This window comes from Canis lupus, chromosome 33, assembly GCF_011100685.1.
Source record: "Canis lupus familiaris isolate Mischka breed German Shepherd chromosome 33, alternate assembly UU_Cfam_GSD_1.0, whole genome shotgun sequence".
Lineage (NCBI taxonomy): Eukaryota > Metazoa > Chordata > Mammalia > Carnivora > Canidae > Canis > Canis lupus.
The window spans coordinates 7,300,721-7,313,157 of record NC_049254.1 but is presented as its reverse complement, the minus strand read 5'-3'; the positions used below and the strand labels follow the sequence as shown (position 1 = coordinate 7,313,157).

Sequence of the window (12,437 nt, the reverse complement as noted above, 5' to 3'; positions counted from 1 at the left end):
TACAGTAGAGAAAACAGAGGCTTAGTTGTAGACAGGTAGTTCACCCAAGGCCACAGAGCTAAGAAGTCAGCTAAGACCTCTACACAGAAACTGTATTAAACTGTCATGCCATATTACTCTTCTCTATATATAACTCAGTATTGCAACAAGTGGTATTTTGGTATTGGTACAGTCTCTAAAAAACAAATTGTAAAGAAACTGAAATAAAAGGCTTCATGTGAAAAAACTAATGAATGTCTCAGTTTTAACACAGAAGCACTGATAAAGAATGTCATCAAATGCTGGGATCCCTGGGTGGCTCAGCGGTTTAGTGCTTGCCTTCAGCCCAGAGTGTGATCCTGGAGTCCCAGGATCGAGTCCGTCGGGCTCCCTGCAGGGAGCCTGCTTCTCCCTCTGCCTGTGTCTCTGCCCCTCTGTCTGTCTCTCTGTGTGTGTGTCTCTCATGGATAAATAAAATCTTAAAAAAAAAAAAAAAAAAAAAAGAATGTCATCAAATGCTATTTAAGTGGGAATACTGAAAAGTAATTTCTATATAACCAAGATCTGAGATCAATGCCAGGATTGAATATGAACCTGTAGCTTATTTGGATAATGTAGATGACAGGGAAGTTTTGTAGAGAAAGCCCTAGGTTGTTAATTCAGATGCCCAGAGACAGAAACTGGATTCATATTGGCAAGTTTACCTCCTCCCTTGTCTGAATACTCTCCCCATTCTATAAACGCAAGGCAACTGACTGCTAAGGCAAAACACAGAAGCAGACAGTAGTGTAGGGACATAAAAATGTAGCAACAATCGCCTACTTTGTGTCCCTAGCAGGACATCTCAGGGAGTCAGCCACTGCAACATCATCTATTCATTTAACAGCTGTGTACTATTGCTGCAGCACTGTGCTCCAGAGGATTCTACCCAAGTTATATTGAATCTGTAATAAAATATATTACAATAGAGTTCTTCTGGCAGCATTTTGTGGGGCTGTGTTCTATCCAAGGGCATTAACACTGACCACTGCTGGAGTGCTGTGTGACAGATGGAACTCACAAAGAGTAACTAGAGGAACCTAACAAGAGAGTGTATTACACAGCTCAGTGTAAATCCTCCCTCCTGCACCACTGCTAATGACCACCACCAGTATCTTTTAGAGGAAAAGCTGGAACATCATCTTTCTTGCTATCACTAGCTCTGTTATGCTAAGTCGTGGTAAAATATAAGGAGTTGAAAGATGTATTTGAATTCCAGTCTCAAATATAAATTCCATGATCATAGTAGCCCTGTCTCCTGGTATCTCTGGGTCTGTTTTACTTACATGAAGCACTATGGCTTCAAGGTAGCACAGAGGCTCTCTACCCTGCTATACGTTAGGACAGATGCGTATTTTAAAAGTTCTTTGCCTAAACAGACAGACATTTCCCAAAAGAAGATATACAAACAGCCAATAAGCAAGTGTATGAAAGATGCTAAACATCATTGATTGTCAGAGAAATGCAAAGCAAAACCATAAAGAGATACCAAATACTCATTAGTATAGCTACAATAATTTTTTCTTAAGTGCTGACAGGGATGTGGAAAAACTGGGATCTTCATTCACTACTGGTGGGAATGTAAAGTGATACAGTTGTGAAAAAGGCTGGCAATTCCTCAATTAAACATACAGTCACCGTATAATTCAGCAATTCCACAACTCAGTACATACCCAAGAGAAATGAAATATATGTCCACACAAAAACTTATACACAAATGTTCACAGCAGCATTATTCGTAAGAGTCAAAAAGTGAATATAATCCAAATGTCCAATCAGCTGTTGAATGAGTAAATAAAAATGTGGTCATGGAGCCTGCTCAAGATTCTCTCTCTCCAGGGCAGCCCCGGTGGCTCAGCAGTTTGGTGCTGCCTTCGGCATAGGACGTGATCCTGGGGACCAGGGATCGTGTCCCACATTGGGCTCCCTGCATGGGGCCTGCTCCCTCTGCCTGTGTCTCTGCCTCTCTCTTTCTGTGTGCCTCTCATGAATAAATAAATTTTAAAAATCTTTAAAAAAAAAGATTCTCTCTCTCCCTCTCTCATTCCCCCCCCCGCGAAAAAAAAATTCCCATAGCATTCTATATTTCATCTTCCTAATACTCAGCACACTTCTAATTATTTGTTCAGTGCTTGCATATCTAGGATTACATTCCAAGCTATAATGCCAGCACCTCACTTAAGGCAGCACTCCAAAAGTTTTACTTTCCATGTAGGCATTTAATGTTTTTATTATTTTATAAGGAAAGAAATTAAAATAGGGATACCAAAAAATTAGCATAAACTCTATAAGCATAAATCCTTAACTGAAGAATCCTTTTAAAAAAAGATTTATATAAAAAAAGATTTATAACCACAAAAATAAAGTCAAATAACCATTACGACTCAAACAACCCTAAAAATTATTTGAACTTCTTCCTTTACCACCAAAGTAAATCTAAAAACTTCAGTTCAAAGCAAATTAGACATTTATTCATTTTTAAAACCATAATAACTAAATTGTATTTTACCTGGGAATGTACTTATTCATGATAGCATAAAAGCAGTTGTATAAATCACTGCGTGGAAGGTGAAGATGCACCAATGGCTTTAGTAGATGTATCCAGCTAAGGGATGTGCTGTATTTAATGTTACGTGATTTACAGTAAAAGGTAATTACAGATTCAATATCCGAAAGTAATTCTGTTGCCTTCTCTTCTGGCACTGAAAGCTGTTCTAGAAAAGAAGTGTCAAAATTAAGTTACCAAGGGCCCATTAGTGATGCCATTAATGCATATAACACTTATTTACAAACATACATACTACCTTAGTGTATTTGGAGCATGACAAGGGCAAAATAAAACTATATGAAAGCACATGTTTCATTATACTTATTCAGTATTTACTAGATATTCAATATTTACTAACTCAACTTAATAATACTTGACTTATATATATATTAAACATTAGAACTTCAGATAATCTAAAGTGGATAGGTAGGAAAGATAGGCTTAATCCATATTCCTGGAAAGTAAAAAGGTGTTTTCTAAACAGCAGGTTATCGTCTACCCCATGATAGGTAGCTGCCTCTATGTCTTTGTCAGGGAAGGGAATTCATTCTCTACGACCAAATTCCCTTTCCTTTGCACACACCAGCAATAATGTTTCTTTTGTGGTTAGCAGAGAAAAGCCTATCTAATCAAAACCTAACTAAAATGTGATAAAAAGAGAAACAGAAAGATACTAAGACTACAGATGAATTTAAAAGTATAAACTAAATCATTTAATCTTGAAAAAGACCTTGTGGAGTGACTGGAAATTTTTCACCCATGACTTATAAAAGTTATTTTTGGGGGGCAGCCTGTGTGGCTCAGTGGTTTAGCACCACCTTCAGCCCGGGGCGTGATCCTGGGGACCCAAGAATCCAGTCCCGTGTCAGGCTCCCTCCATGGAGCTTGCTTCTCCCTCTGTCTGTATGTCTCTGACTCTCTCTCTCTCTCTGTGTCTCTCACGAATAAATAAAATCTTTTTTAAAAATAAATAATTTTTTTAAAAGTTATTTTTTTAATAGCAGATCATTACCTATGATGAATAGACTTTTAGAACACAGAGCCCTTTAATGTGCAGACTATATACAATGATACAGATCTTTACACACAAAAAACAATTTTAAAACTGCAACAAGACTGTACAGGTAGCTGAAGACCTGAACACACAGTTTAAAAAAAACTATAAATTGGACTCTCTTTCTTAAAAATACTAGACATCACTTCATAAGAATTTCACTTTCGTAAGAAACTATGTACTAGCCCTTCACAAACTCAACATATCTCAAATTATAACAAAATGATTCTAATAGATTAACTCTTCTACCTCAAAATATTATTTTCAAAATTTTCACTGTTGGAAACAATTATTAAACTTACCAATAAACTCAAGACAATCTTTGTGAATGGCATTCTGTTCTGGCAAGTCTAAAATACCATCCCATGATGCCAAACTATCACCTTTTCCTGCAACATTTAGAGCAATCTGGAAGAAAGATAAAAGCAACTAGCTTCAAATTTCATTTCTCATTCTTGAAAAATATGCTGTAATAGTGGAAAGTCCTGAATTTAGAAATAATAATGCATACTTCTAAGATTACAAAATAATGTATTTACACTCCACCAAATGCTGATCCCTTAAGTCATATTGCAACAAACACAATTATTTTACATCTTCCCACATTAAATTTTATTACTTCATGTCAATCAAATGAATAGCATATATAAATTTGTTTATTTGAAGCAAATATCGTCAATGCTAGAGACTGAATGTTTGTGTGCCCACACAAAATTTATATGTTGAAACCTAATCCCCAATACAATGTTATCTAGAGGTGAGGCCTTTGGGGGGTGATTAGGTCATGAGGGTAGAGCCCTCATAATGGAGTTAGTGTCCTTATAAAAGAGAGATGGGTCATGGGGGTTCATTATACAGGTCTCTACTTCTGTATGTGTTTTAAATTTCTATAACAAAACATTCAGAATCCTACATACATACAGTTATTATTCCATTTCTGTTACATATATATATGTGTGCAGAGAAGAAAAATATAAAAAGATATATGCCAAGACATAATTACTTATAGGTGATAGCCAATGATTTTTATCTTTTCCTATGCTTATATGTTTTAACAAAGGTGAGTTTTTATAATCATAACAAAATCTTAGTTTAAAATTTAAAAAAATGATAATACACATGCACTGGAGAACAGCCAAAGAGAAAAATAAACAAAGTAAAATGTCGTATAATTCCAATGCCAGAGAGACCTATGTGCCCTCCCCATCCTGTCTTTAACATAGCTGAGGTAGTAATTCCAGCTACAATTATAAATCCTATTTTACTCACTGTTTGCATTTTCCCATTTCATTAAACAATCTTCATAGACATCATTTCTAATAACTACAAACAAAAAACACTGCCTTTCAAATTCTAAATTATTAAATAACCAAACATGACAGAAACATACATTTCAATAAGTTGCTCTGTTCGATAAATTCTCTAGACGCAGCATGCTCATAAGTTTTCTGCAATGTCAACAACTGAACATAAAAATTCTCAAATGTTCTTCTTAAGTGATTACAGTTTGTTTTAGTTTCCAGTTACCTTCCAAACTTTGGCTCTCTGATCAGCAGGTAGTGGTCTCCCCTGAATTATATTTCTCAAAGTTTCAAGATCACAACCTCCTGCTTCCAGAGCTTCTTCAAGATCTTTTTCCCTAAAAAACAAGTCCGTAATAGATCAATGTTACTTATTTTTTCCCATGTAAGATTCATATATAAGCATGGCTTACTAAAGTCTCTATCTATGAAAAGAAGGTTCCTTGAAAGGGAATCTCACGTTTCACGCAACTTACTCTTATTTTGCATTTAGTTCTAATAAGCTTGGTTATGTTTTCTAAGATTAAAGAAATTTAAAAAGAGAAGACAGTGCATGCAAGCTGACAGCACTGAAAAGCCACGGTAATAGTACGACTCATGGTAATAGTAATGACTAACACTTTATATAGCACTATCTTTGTGCCAGACACTATTCCAAACACTGTGCCTGTGTTTTTTAAATTCTCACAACTCTATATGAAGTAACCACAATCATCACTGGCCCCAGTTTACATATGCAACGGTTGAAGCAAAGAGGAGTTATACAGCTTATGATCACTTATCAAGAAAGTACTAAAGCCAAGATTTAAATTTTAACAGTCGGGTTCCAAAATTTGTGTTTCTAGTATTATGCTAAATATTCGTAAGGAGGAGAAATTATAAAATCTAACCAAGAATTCAAAGCACTGCAATATGGGAATACTTAGTATGTAACTTTATACAGAAATCATACCTAGAGCAGTGCCTGGCTTACAGTGTCCAAGTAATGTTAGAAGAACAAAAACACTCTAAAGGCATCACTGTATTACATATTTAAGCAAAGCAATACATCATCAAGTAAATCATCAGGCAGTTATGTACAGCCTACCATGTTTAAAGAGAGAATTAAACATGAAAACAAATTGTACATGGTTAAAAAGAATACATTTAAAAAGAAACTTTCACAAATGTTATGAATTTTTAGTCATGAAATAACAACTTAAAATAACTAATTCCTCAAAATTCTCAAAAGCTGAAATTTCATTATTTATAATTTTAATATACAATACACAAGAAATCTTTACAATAAAAATTCGTAACTCAGCCAATTTCTAAAATTCTTTGAAGCAGCCTGAAAGGCAGAGTCTCCCACTACAATCAGGAAATCAAGACACTTGTCACATTTTTGTGTGTGTAGGTGGTTTTGAGAAAAAGTTTACTCCCATTCCACATTCTCTCAATAAAACAATGTACATCTTCCCTATCGATAGGATTCCAAAAATATTAGTTTAAATGTACAGTGTTGCCCTCTTAAGAGGAAGGAATTAAATGAAAATGTAAATACTTGGGATCATATTCAACACAAATGCAGTGATCAAATTTGAGAGATTTCTTAACAAAGCTACTAAAAATTCATAAGAATAAGAAAATAACTAGTAACCATACAAGAAACATTTTGTTCTTTTGCTATATGGTCACCACCGTGTGGAGGAGAGAGTGAGGGAAAGAGGTTTCAAGTCTACTAATGGTTCAGGCCTACAGCTGGTAAAGATGGGGTTGATCTATTATATTCTGGCCAAAGCATACAAGACAGCCTGTCAGAATTTGAAAGATTGTAACCATGAAACAAAGAAAATGGAATGTGACCTTTGATGAGTAAACACCATATTTTTCACGATCAAATAGATAAATGAAGTGAAAACACCACCGTACAAGATGGAATTCTTCTACCATAGAAACGGAGAGCTTTTCCATTTCTTGGTTCCTTTTGGAAGTAATTCTGCCCAAAAATCCTTTACTATCTAGACAACAAAGTCAGTATTTTCGGGCAAAACACCCGACCCTCAACATACTTTTCAAATCATCATAATGTACGCACACATCTCTGTTGATACAGCTGCACTGGGTCCTTTGCTGCCCCCAGGGAACCTCAGATATGGTCTCTGCAATAGAACCTTGAACAAGAAACCAGAAAATGCCCCAACTTAAGCAGTAAAAGGAATTTCTCACTAAGAGTAACATTATCTTCTGAACAAGGTATTCAAAAGTTCAGTTATCAGACTTTCAATATTACAAATGTACTTGTAAAAGTAGAAAAAGAGTTGAAAATAGTGAAATTAAATAATTTATTTAAGGATCAAGTTCTTATCGAGAGATAGGAACTCTATGGCACTTCGCTCTGAAACAGACTGTTCCTTCCCCTAAACCAAGTTTCCTTCTACTTTTGAATAAGCAATACCTAACATCCAAAAGCAAGACGCATGTCTTGTGGAATATCATTGGGTGGGTTATGGATTTTTAAATCTTCTTTGAATATGGAGGCTTCTTATTGACCTCACAGTCTAAAGGTTGGTAGAAATGTACTGCATACTCAGGCAGGTCTTAAAATAGAAAAATACAGGCCTTGTCCATTTATCCCAGTTAGTCCAAAAAATAACTGTCTACTTTGCTCAGAAGACTCATGGCAAAGCAAATTCAAAGCAAATAACAGAAATGCACCTTTTCCTGGTTCTATGAACCGAATCCTTATTTGTTAGTATAATGCTATATGTTACTGTTGATGATGTATCAATGACCTATTTTCAAAACCTAAATAGAACACAATAGAATATTTATTCCCTCACCTGATGTTTTGTGGCAAAATCACCTAATCTAAGCATTGTAACCCAAGTTGTTTTAAAACTATGGCAAGGCAAACAATGGGACTACATTCATATGAAGTTAGTTTAATGCTTAAGCTAACAACTGAGGAAGATTTTTCCTCTTCAACCAAATGGTAACTTCTAGCACATGGAAACATTTGCACAATGAAAGTTAAAAGGGGATGAGAGGGGGACTTGAATTTCTCAAGCACTACAAATTATAGATTTCTAAATGCTTCTAGGAACAATAAATTCAATTTGAAATTCTGTACATAATTATTTTCTGAATTAGCCATACAATGAATATGTCTGAAATTATAATTTTTAAAAGCAACTAAATTACATGTGTTGTATTCCTAAAAGTTAAAATCAGAAAATCTGCTGGGGGGAGGGGGATACTGTATATTGCTTTTCTTATTTTTTTAAGATTTCATTTATTTATTTGAGAGAGACAGACAGCACAAGCAGGGGGAGGGACAGTAGGAAAGGGAGAGGGACAAGCCAACCCTCCACTGAGCGAGGAGCCCAATACGGGGCTTGATCCCGGGACCTGAGATCATGGACTAAGCCATGAGCATAAGTCGATGCTTAACCAAATAAGCCACCCAGGCACCCCTACACTTTCTTCTACATTGTTTTTCCTCAACCATGTTCTAGAAACTTTTCCTTATAATTTCAAAAATTGATGAATTTTAATTGTACATATTCCAAACAGGAGATGAAAGCAAGGCTTAGTTCACCTCTTAATTTTTTTTATACATATCTTTTTGCAATTAAACTCCATATCCATTATTAGTCATTTTCCACCCCTTCCCACTCTGCTCCCAGCCTCTGGCAACCATTTACTTTCTGTTTCTACACATTTACCTATTCCAGACATTTATTTTTTAAAGTTTATTCATTTTTAAGTAATCTCTATACTCAACACAGGGGTTCAAACTCACGACCTCAAGATCAAGAGTTGCATCCTCCCCCAATTGAGCCAGCCAGTGCCCCAATTCTGGACATTTTATATATGAAATCTTATTTATATGGTCTTTGTGCATGAGCATAATGTTTTCAAAGTCTATGTTGTAGCATGTACCAGTACATGTTATTGCCAAGTAATATTCTACTGCATATATATATATATATATATACATACACACACACATACTACAATTTACTACAATTATTTATTTATTTTAGAGAGAAAGAACACTCACGAATGTAAGCACATGCATGGAGGGAGGAGACAGGGAGAAAGAGAGAGAATTTCAAACAGGCTCCATGCCCAGCATGGCGCCTGACCCTGGGGCTCAATCTCAGGACCCTGAGATCATAACCCTGAGCCAAAATCAAGAGTTGGTCCCTTTACCAACTGAGCTACGCAGGCACCCCTATAATACGTTTTATTTATCCACTCACCAGTTAATGGACATTACAGTTGTTTTAACTTTTGACTCTATATGATGGTCTCTTAATTTTAAACATAAAAATCAATAGTTCAACTGGTTAAGTGTATGATGCATACATATTATTTATTAACTACTTATTCTTCTTAAGAAGGCCTGAAAGAATTTAAAAATCAAGTCTATCAAAACCAGACCTATTGGGATGGCTATTATCAAAAAATAACTAAATAAATAAAAATTTAAAATGTGTTGGCAAGAATGTGGAGAAACTACCAAAAAAAGTGTTGGTGAGAATGTAAAATGGTGTAGCCACTATGGAAAAACAGTATGGCTATTCTTCAAAAAATTAAAATATAGAACTATCATGATTCAGCAATTCCACTTCTGATTATATACCCAAAAGAAAACTGGAAAACTTGAACACTGAATAGATATTCGTACACCTATGTTCATAACAGCATTATTCACAGTAGCCGAAGGTGGAATAAACCCAAATATCCTTCAGCAGATAAATGGATAAATGAAATGGGGTATATTCATACAAAATGTAACATTATTCAACCTTAGAAAGCAAAGAAACTGACACATCTACAACATGAATGGATCTTGAGGATATTATGCTCAGTGAAATAAGCCAGTCACAAAAAGTCAAATACTGTACAACTGTACAATAGTCAAATTCACAGAGACAGAAAGAAAACAGAAGTTGCTAGGGACCGGAAGTAGGTCAGGGGTATGTCAGTATCCATTAGAACAAAAACCAAAATTGTGAAAGGTGGCTACTACAGAGAAGTGAGATGGGATGGACATTTACTTTGCACATAGCATCAGTCAGTAAAGCTTGAGTGTATCTTATATTTGTATGTACTACTTGAATAATTTAATATTAACAGACTCCTTTTTAACATACCCTTTCAGTCAGCAGGAATTGAGAATAAAATGACTCAGCTAAAAGCATGTTCAAAGAAGTACCTACAAAAACTACAATGTAGCAGTTTTAAAATGAGGAACTGATTTAAATTAGTGGATGAAATACTAGGCAACAATTTAAAATGCTGAAAAACAATGACATGAAAATGTTCATCATATTAATGACATGTAGTAAATCTTTTAAAAAGGGAAGCTTTAAAACTAACATACAACATGTATGTGTTAGAGAAACAGTACACTATCCCCACTCCCTACCCACTCTTTCCCACACATACACTGGGAAGCTATTAGAAAATGTTTATTTCAAGTAGAGTGCTTAATATAATTAATTTTAATATAATTAATATAATCATAAGAAAATTAATGTGTCCTTTTTTGAGGGGGTATTATTATAGTCTAAAATGAACAAATATTTGCAAGAAACAAGAATGAATAATTCTCACCTCAAACATATATGACTTTGCTTAAAGTATTAGTAAGTAGCTACTACTTAAGAAACCATACCTCACATAATCAGTAAGAAGAAAACAATGTGGCATTTGTGCCACTTTATGTATTTCATTTTAGTTCTCCCTTCCTGAATACTGAAAGAGTAAAGATAAACAAGTCAACTCATACTGACAACAAACTTCCTTCTTTTTTAAAGGTTTACATAATCTAATAAATTTGGAAGGAAGTTAAAAGATAGAAAACCTTTGGTTCTATTTTTGAGCATGGAAGAAAATTAACTTTCTGCTCCTGTGGATGGAGTTAAAAGTAGAGAGTAGAAGGGTGGCATAAACCTGCTAGAAGAGCTTTCATGTGGTGTCATTTCTTGTCCTCTGTCTTAATTCCATGGCCTAAGACCTTAAGCACATTCTTAACACCCTAAATATCACTCCTTTGTGCTCTGGTCACACTCGGAAAGCTACAAATTCTCAGCATTGGATTGGTTAATCTAACCAATTTTGGATTCTTTTGTTCCTACACTCCGCTCAATAAAGACTTCATGGGAAGATAAATTAAGACAACTTTATGAAGCTATCATAAATTCACCATTTTCTCTACCATCAATGCTGGCTGAAAATTTCCTATTCACTTTCTTCAGAATCCCTACAGAGCCACTTTACCTCAAGTGACTTGAAAGAAAAAATATAGGTCAGCAGACTTCTCTCTTCCCTTTGATCTCAACCCCTCTCCAAAAACAAACATAAGCAACTTACCATCAGCTTTAGATATCATTTCTGTCTTCCCTCTATGCACAGACATCTACGTATCCTGTCTCTAGTCTAACACTGGTAATGTCACCTGGGGCTTCTCTCTAACCCTGAATTCCTTTGAAGCCATGTGCCACCAATTATCCCCCTCTCTTATCTTCCACTTTCTTTTTCCAATATGCTCAATATCGTCATTAGAAACAACATCCGCACTACTACAAAAGCTCCTCCAAACTTTCCTTTCCATCTAGGTATCAAGCTCTTGATTGTTCCCTTCACAGCAAAGCTTTCTGAAAGAATTCTCAACAATGTATGTCATTATTTCTCCTTCATCTTCCCCTCAATTCCTCCTCCTCTACTCTCCATCATTTCTCCTCCCTCTTTCACTTCCACCACTCCACAGGGACCACTCTCCCTATGACCCCCTCTTTCTGCCTAATATCCAAATCTTTGCCTTAATTTAATCTTTCCAAGGCATCTGATAACTCTTCTTTCTCCAAAAAAGATACACAAATGACCAATAAGCACATGAAAAGACAATCGACATCATTAGCCATTAGGGAAAGTCAAATCAAAAGCACAATAAGATGCCATTTCACATTCACAGGATGGCTAATATCAAAAAGACACACTACTTTTCACATCCATTAGGATGGCTAGTATCAAAAAAAGGACAAAGATGTGGAGAAATTACAATCCTTATGCACTGCTGGTGAGAACGTAAAATGGTATAGCCACTGTGGAAAGGTCTGTCAGTTATTTAAAAACTTCAGAGAATTATCATGTAATTTAGCAATCCCACTTCTGGGTATATACCCAAAGGAACTAAAAACATGGACTCAAACAGTTATTTGTACATCCATATCCATAGCAGCATTATTCACAATAGCCAAAAATTGGGAACTGCCCAAACATGCATCAATGGATGGGTAAACAAAAGGTGGTGTGTGTGTGTGTGTGTGTGTGTGTGTGTGTGTGTGTGAGTGTATAATGAAATATTACTCACCCTTAAAAAGGAAGGACATTCTGACATATGGTACAACATGGATGAACTCTGAAGACAAATGCTAAGTGAAGTAAGCCAGTCACAAAATAGTAAAGATTGTATGATTATACTTATATTAGGTACCTAAAATAGCCAAATTCATAGAGATAG

General features: G+C 35.3%; 1 protein-coding gene across 4 annotated transcripts in view; it reads right to left on the bottom strand.

The window, feature by feature from the left end:
• The window catches only part of TBC1D23 (TBC1 domain family member 23), a 56,693-nt gene that overhangs the window by 31,237 nt on the left and 13,019 nt on the right, over positions 1-12,437 (bottom strand). For 2 of the 4 annotated variants that reach the window (XM_038582597.1, XM_038582598.1), the window contains exons 1-4: positions 6,999-7,156; positions 5,148-5,259; positions 3,923-4,028; positions 2,528-2,732 (exon numbers count right to left, since the gene is read on the bottom strand). In XM_038582597.1, the coding sequence (XP_038438525.1) occupies positions 2,528-2,732; positions 3,923-4,028; positions 5,148-5,259; positions 6,999-7,141 (566 nt within the window). In that variant the 5' untranslated portion in view covers positions 7,142-7,156. Of the gene's footprint in view, positions 1-2,527; positions 2,733-3,922; positions 4,029-5,147; positions 5,260-6,998; positions 7,157-12,437 lie in introns of those variants that run through there. The other 2 variants (XM_038582599.1, XM_038582600.1) reach the window with 1 other exon arrangement.